At 39.6% G+C, this 7500-nt stretch overlaps 1 protein-coding gene across 1 annotated transcript in view; it reads right to left on the reverse strand.

Annotated features, from left to right (window-relative positions):
- asic1a (acid-sensing (proton-gated) ion channel 1a) overlaps window positions 1-7500 on the reverse strand; it is a 29453-nt gene that overhangs the window by 7285 nt on the left and 14668 nt on the right. Inside the window, exons 4-6 of the mRNA XM_060882395.1 lie at window positions 2491-2638; window positions 2204-2331; window positions 1179-1329 (exon numbers count right to left, since the gene is read on the reverse strand). Coding sequence (XP_060738378.1) covers window positions 1179-1329; window positions 2204-2331; window positions 2491-2638 — 427 coding nt within the window. The remainder of the gene's footprint in view (window positions 1-1178; window positions 1330-2203; window positions 2332-2490; window positions 2639-7500) is intronic.

Raw genomic sequence — 7500 nt, forward strand, 5'->3', positions numbered from 1 at the left:
CAAGGCAGGATACACCCTGGATGGAGTGCCAACCCATCACAGGGCACACACACACACACACTCTCATTCACTCACGCAATCACACACTACGGACAATTTTCCAGAGATGCCAATCAACCTACCATGCATGTCTTTGGACCGGGGGAGGAAACCGGAGTACCCGGAGGAAACCCCCAAGGCACGGGGAGAACATGCAAACTCCACACACACAAGGTGGAGGAGGGAATCGAACCCCCAACCCTGGAGGTGTGAGGCGAACGTGCTAACCACTAAGCCACCGTGCCCTCAAGATAATCAAATATTTAAAAAAAATAAATAAATAATCAAGCTTCACTGAATATTGTGAAGATTTTGTCTTTGTTTCTGCGATCGCAAAAAAAAAAAAAACAGAAACACAGAAAGGGACAGAATTATACAGAAAACTACAACATTCTCATTTACAGTCCTGTAAAAAAATGTGAAAGGCCCAAAAGACTAGATGCCTTTATAAGTTGTGAAATTTTTTATGTTTATTTGTGTTTATTTTAAATATTAAACAACTACAATAGACAGCGTCAAACAGCACTTAGTGTTACCACGAATGATTAGTTTTCCATTAATGCCGCATCCTGAGGTGATTTATTCCTTTTCTCTCCCAGCAATATCCCAGTGCTGACATTTCCTTTTTAAAGCATGACACGTCATAATTTTTTATAGGTTCATTTATTAGTCTGGAACATCTCCGAAACACTTCACAGCTTTAAACAGCTCGCTCCATCTTACAGTCAAATAAGAATAAAAATAAAATATGTAGATTGTCATCTGAACCAGAGAGCATAAATCCTTCTGCACTGACACTAGAGACTCCTTCCATAAAATAACCGCTAAATCAACACCTCGTTATAGCAATGTTATAGCACATAATAGCAATGATTCTAGAGTAACATATCAGATATGTTAGGTTTAATGGGCTTCTACAAGCTTCTATGGCAGATTCGTTTGTTTTAATGGCAGCAAAGATTAACTTTATTTAGAAAGTTAGAACCTATTAGATAATATGGTGGCTTCCTCTAACTCTAGCTATAGGGCAGTTTGACACCCATACAGTAAGTAATCCTTGACTATGTGAATGGAAAACCAGAGAAGGTGTAAAGAACGTCACCCCTGGCACTGTGAGTTAATGACGTTTTGTGGCCTACCGGGCATGTGCACCATGCGGCAGTTGCAGTTCTCCACCAGGTAGCGCGTCTCGCAGTCGATGCGACAGGCGCTGAGGCTGTAAGCGCTGAAGAAGTCGGAGTCTAGGGAATTCATCTTGCAGGTTCCCCAAGGAGGTGGCAGGAACACCAGCTGAGAAACACGCAGAGACACAGATTAGATTCAGAAAGGTGTACACACAGACACTGCAGCAGGGAAGAGATTAAAATAAACTTCAGGCACGATTACACTTCATGTGAAAGAAACAGATTTTTATCAGCTCATAAGATTTCAGTGGTTGAACCACATTTGGGACAAGGAATCATTTGGGACAAGGGACCATTTGGGACAATGGACCATTTGGGACAAGGGACCATTTGGGACAAGGACCCATTTGGGACAAGGAACTGTGTGTCTAATTTCAGCAACAATTAACTATTATAACCATTAACATGGACAAATTAATTGTATATATCGTCGCTGTCTGGCAGAATCCTCGTATCTCCAAAACCGTTATTTTTCAGGAAATTAAAATAACGCTGTACCTTATCTGCAGTGCACAGGGTTTAGTCCGCGTTGCAGTGGATTGTCTTGCGCTAAATTCCTGTCCTCAGACGAGCACCAGAACTAGCGGGGGTCAAGAATTGTTTTTCTTTGAGCCCAGTGTTTTGAAGACATTTACCTCAGAAGACGTGTTGATTCGTTGCGACTCTTCATGAGGAGAAATATGCCACGAAGCTCTCCGGCAGAGTGAGGAAGAGGTGGACAGTTGAAGTGTCCAATGGAGTTATGAGATTTGCGCTCAAGCTATTTTCAAGACTTTAGATTGGTTAATAACTTGAAAAAATAACAGACCCACGTGGGGACTGACCAATAGCATCCATATGTGAAAAAATATGAAATTGACCAAATTTGGACATACGAGGTTTCCGCCCGACAGCGACGATATTTGAGATATATATATTATATATGTGTAGATATATTATATGTATATATTTGAATGCATTATTTAACAGAACAGACTGACCCGCTGCTCCTGGCAGGACACGAAGGTCTGGAATCCTGGAGCGACACCAAAGCCCAGCTGATCGATGAACGGCGGCTCAGACTGACTGTGAATCTGAACTTTGATCCCTGCTTCAAAAGACGTCTCGTCTGAATAAGACGGCAAGGAGAGAGAGAGAGAGAGAGAGAGAGAGAGAGAGAGAGAGAGAGAATGTAAAGTAGTAGTAGTTGGAGTGTGTGTGTGTGTGTGTGTGTGTGTGTGTGTGTGTGTGTGTGTGTGTGTGTGTGTGTGTGTGTGTGGTCTCACACCTGTTTCTCCCCACACAGGTAAATATTCATCCTGCTGGATGTCCAGCATGAGCTCCAGGCCATTTCCCATCCCACCTTTCACACTCAGCAGTGGTGGACCGCTCTCACCAGAGTTAAATGTGTAGCACTTCCCATAGCGTGTGAACACCTGACAGCACACACACACACACACACACACCAGAGCCTTTAAGACTACACATGAAGCCCGGCCACCACTTTATTAAAATGCACCAGTGAAATGTTTACATTAGGTTCCATTTGTTTAATGCAAACTTTTATCGGTGTTCAGTGCAGCCTGAATGAAAATTGGGTTTCTATAGACTTCTATTGACTTCTATAGACATATATGGGCTTCTTTATGCATCTATAGGTGTATCTATAATCCATAGAAGACTATAGAAGCCCATAGAAGTCTATGGAATTGCATAAAAGATTATAAGCACTTATAGACCTCTATGGCCTTTTATAGACATACCTCTATGGACTTCTATAGACCTATATGGGCTTCTATAGACTTCTAAGGGCTTCTATAGACATCTGTCGGGTTCTATAGGCTTCTTTAGACTTCTACAAGCTTCTATGGACTTATATGGGCTCCTACAGACTTCTATGGCCTTCTATAGACCTCTATATGCTTCTGTAGGCTTATATGGGCTTTTATAGACTTCTATGGGCTTCTGTAGACTTATGTGGGATTCTGTAGTCTTCTATGGGGTTCCTTAGACTTCTATGGGCTTTTATATTCGTCTATGGGCTTCTATGCGATGAAGATTTTGGACCTCCACTGAGACGAGGCCTCTAGAGATCTACCAGGTCCAGTTAGACTCTGTGATACTATAGAGGAGATGTCAACTCCATGTGGTCTTTTGTATCAATACAACATTTGTCAGACTTTATATTTATAATCACACCCCCAGTGTCACCCATATGAGGATGAAGTTCCCCTTTGAGTCTGGTTCCTCTCAAGGTTTCTTCCTTTACCATCTAAGGGGGTTTTTCCTCCCCACAGTCACCTGAGTCACCTCAGACTTGCTCATTGGGGATAAATACAAACATATTTAGATATATCTAATATTAATCTTGAATTTTGTATTAATCTTTATATTATTCTTTATATTAACCTTTTGTTCTATGTTTATGTTCTGTAAAGCTGCTCTGAGACAATGTCAATTGTAAAAAGCGCTATACAAATAAACTTGAATTGAATTGAATTTAACTGTAGACTTCTATGGTCTTCTATAGACCTCTATGGTCTTCTATAGACCTCTATGGGCTTCTATAGACCTCTATGGTCTTCTATAGACCTCTATGGTCTTCTATAGACCTCTATGGTCTTCTATAGACTTCTGTGGGCTTTTGTAGACTTCATTAGGCTTTTATAGACATCTGTGGGCGTCTATAGACCTCTGTGGACTCCCATAGGCTTTTATAGGTGTCTATAGGCTTCTGAGGTCTTTGATGTGCTTGTTAATGGGTGTCTATAACCTTCTATGGGCTTCTGTGGCAGATTCAAGTGTTTTAATGGATGCAAACATTAACACTCACTGGACCAAACAATTTTAACACAATATTTAACTGAATCTTTTTTTTTTTTTTTTTTTACATAAACCTTTGTTTTACACAATTACTATCTTGTTAACGTCTCATGGTTATTTTTTTAAATACTGTAAAATGTTCTGCTTGATTATTTGCGTTTGTAGCAGTCGCAGATATGTAGCAGTCACTCCCTTCTTCGGTGAAGCTGAGTCAGCTATCTAGCAGTTTAGCGAGCAAACAATTCTATTGTCAAGACTGCGAATGAAACAACAGATGAAAACATCAGCTGCTGATCTGAGCTACATACACACACACACACACACACACACACACACACAACACACTCACAACACACACTCCTCTTTATGCACACAAAGATTTCTCGACATGCCTGGATTGTTATCCAGCTCAATCATTTTGTCACACTGATGACTGCAAATAAAACAGAATTACTGTACATGAGAAAGCTGATAAGAAACAGAGAGAGAGAGAGAGAGAGAGAGAGAGAGAGAGAGAGAGAGAGAGAGAAAGAGAAAGAGAGGGAGAAGGTACTATTTAGACCTGCTGAATTATTAGAGCTTCAGTTACTATGGTAACAGCATCCATCAAGAGAAACAAAGAAACACACACACACACACACACACACACACACACACACACACACACAGCATGAGCTTGTTGACCATTTATTTCTCTGGTATTTTGTTCAATTATTAAAGCTCCTTTAAGTAACATTGCTTCGGGCATTAGTTGCTTTCTGCAGTGTGTGTGTGTGTGTGTGTGTGTGTGTGTGTGTGTGTTGGGGCATAAAAAAGGCTCATGAAACAGAGCATATATCTGCTACTTTATCATAAGTTATTGAGCCCTTGAAGCGTGTGAGTGTGTGAGCCACTGTGTAGTTGTGACAGTACGTGACTGCAGTGGTGGCCTGTGTAGGTGTGTGTGGGTGTGCGTCACAATGAGGGTGTGATATTTTGTGACAGCAGTAGTGGTCTGCATAAACGCTTTTGTGTGTGTGTGTGTGTTTGTGTGTGTGTGTGTGTGTGTGTGTGATGTTTTTATATCCAAGAATACCTGACAGTTTTGACTTTATGGGGACTTTCTAGGAAAGGAAACTTTTTTTAGGTTTTTCCACAAAAATTAAAAGATCAAAAAGATTTTTGTCTATTGAATTAAGGTTAGGTTTAGATTTAGGTGTAGTGTAAGATTAACGATCTATATGAATAATTATGTCCTGATGAGGATAGTGAACCAAATGTGTGTGTGTGTGTGTGTGTGTGTGTCTGTGCTCTGTCACCAGCGAGAGAACAAGTGCACATCAGAGAGAAGGATTTGAAAACACAATAAATAAAAAAAACACTCGGCCCACATAAACAGTATAAACAGAACGGCCTGCTGGGAAAATCACCGAGCTTCCTGATGTCCGGTCTGCTCCCTGCTCATAATTAACTATCAGTCAAACCTCCTTGCAGGAAATAACAGCACCGTCGCTCTTCCTCTAGTGTCTAATAAGGTTAGAGACATTTGTTCAGGATCTTGGAACATTTCGACTACCTTCATGTTCTGAGCTAGTTATATCACACACACACACACACACACACACACACACACAATCACACCCTCCAGTGTCACCCAAATGAAGATGCTTCCTCATACTATCTAAGGGAGTTTTTCCTCACCAGAGTTCACCTCAGGCTTGTTTATTAGGAATAATTAGGTAAATATAATTTACTTCAACATTTACTGTTCTGTAAAGCTGCTTTGACCCGGCTTCCATTCTTAAAAGCGTTACATAAATAAAATTGAATTGAATTGAATTGAATTGAACTGGGGGGCACGGTGGCTTAGTGGTTAGTACGTTCGCCTCACACCTCCAGGGTTGGGGGTTCGATTCACGCCTCCGCCTTGTGTGTGTGGAGTTTGCATGTTCTCCCCGTGCCTCGGGGGTTTCCTCCGGGTACTCCGGTTTCCTCCCCGGTCCAAAGACATGCATGGTAGGTTGATTGGCATCTCTGGAAAATTGTCCGTAGTGTGTGAGTGAATGAGTGTGTGTGTGTGCCCTGCGATGGGTTGGCACTCCGTCCAGGGTGTATCCTGCCTTGATGCCCGATGATGCCTGAGATAGGCACAGGCTCCCCGTGACCCGAGGTAGTTCGGATAAGTGGTAGAAGATGAGTGAATGAGTGAGTGAGTGAGTTGAACTGATGATACTTGGTGTGTTAAAGAGCTGATTTATTATCTGGATGAACAGATGTGTCTACAACTGTTTGACGTTTTTACCCCTAAGCTCCAGGCACGTTACAGGAAGGGAGTTCACTGAAATGAGCAAAACTGCCGCTCTACTGAATATCGCTATACTCATGTACATCAGGTCCTTCAGAAACAGTTTACGGATTATTTTTGTTCCTGAAGCAGCGAGCGTGCAGCGATACTGAAGATCAGTTACTATATTCTCAAACCTGATTGGTCAGAAAGTGTTGATTGATTTCTGCAGTAACAAATTAGACAGAGATGTCTTCATTATAAATGGAACAGGACAGGATTATGGAAGGCGTCTAAAGTGTCAAACTTCAGGACAGGAAAGTTAATTTATTTTGTTATTGTTGTTCTGTAATTATTAAAATGAATGAAACTTGGAAACTTGGTGTAAGATGATTAAAAAACAAATTATTATTATTATTAATGATAATAATAATAATTATAGTCTTGTAAGACTTTTTACAACTGCACCTTTAATCAATACTACTACTACTGATAATAATAATAATAATAATAATAATAATAATAATAATAATAATAATAATAATAATTATTATTATTATTATTATTATTATTATAAATGTTACTTTTATTATTATTAGTAGTAGTAGTAGTAGTAGTAGGAGGAGGAGGAGGAGGAGGAGGAGGAGAAAGAGTCTCTTAAGACATTTTAGAATTACACAATGCACCTTTTATCACACAGTTATATTATATGTTATTTTTTATATATAAATATATATTTATATATAATTTGTTATATTATATTATTATATTATATGATTTCAAATATTTTTCTAAATTGTAACAGAAGTTTTTATTGTCATCAGCAGTAATATTATTAGTAGTAGTAGAAGTAGGGGGAGGAGGAGGAGGAGGAGGAGGAGGTGGTGGAGGTGGAGTCTAGTTAAACATTTTAAAATTACACACTGAACCTTTAATCATATTTAATCACACTGTGCATTTTTTTATATTCATTACATATGATTTAAAATATTTCGCTAAAGTGTCACCTTATTATCAGCAGTATTATTATTATTATTAGTAGTTTTTAAAATGTAAAATTAAAAACAATTTAAAATTACACACTTTTAGGCACACGTTTAATCACACAGTTGGTGCATTAATGTGCATTAATTCTGGGAAAAGCAGACCGCCATTGGTAAGGTTACCTCTGCTAGTACACACAGTGTGTGTGTGTGTGTGTGTGTGTGTGTG

This window comes from Tachysurus vachellii, chromosome 11, assembly GCF_030014155.1.
Source record: "Tachysurus vachellii isolate PV-2020 chromosome 11, HZAU_Pvac_v1, whole genome shotgun sequence".
NCBI classification, from domain to species: Eukaryota; Metazoa; Chordata; class Actinopteri; order Siluriformes; family Bagridae; genus Tachysurus; species Tachysurus vachellii.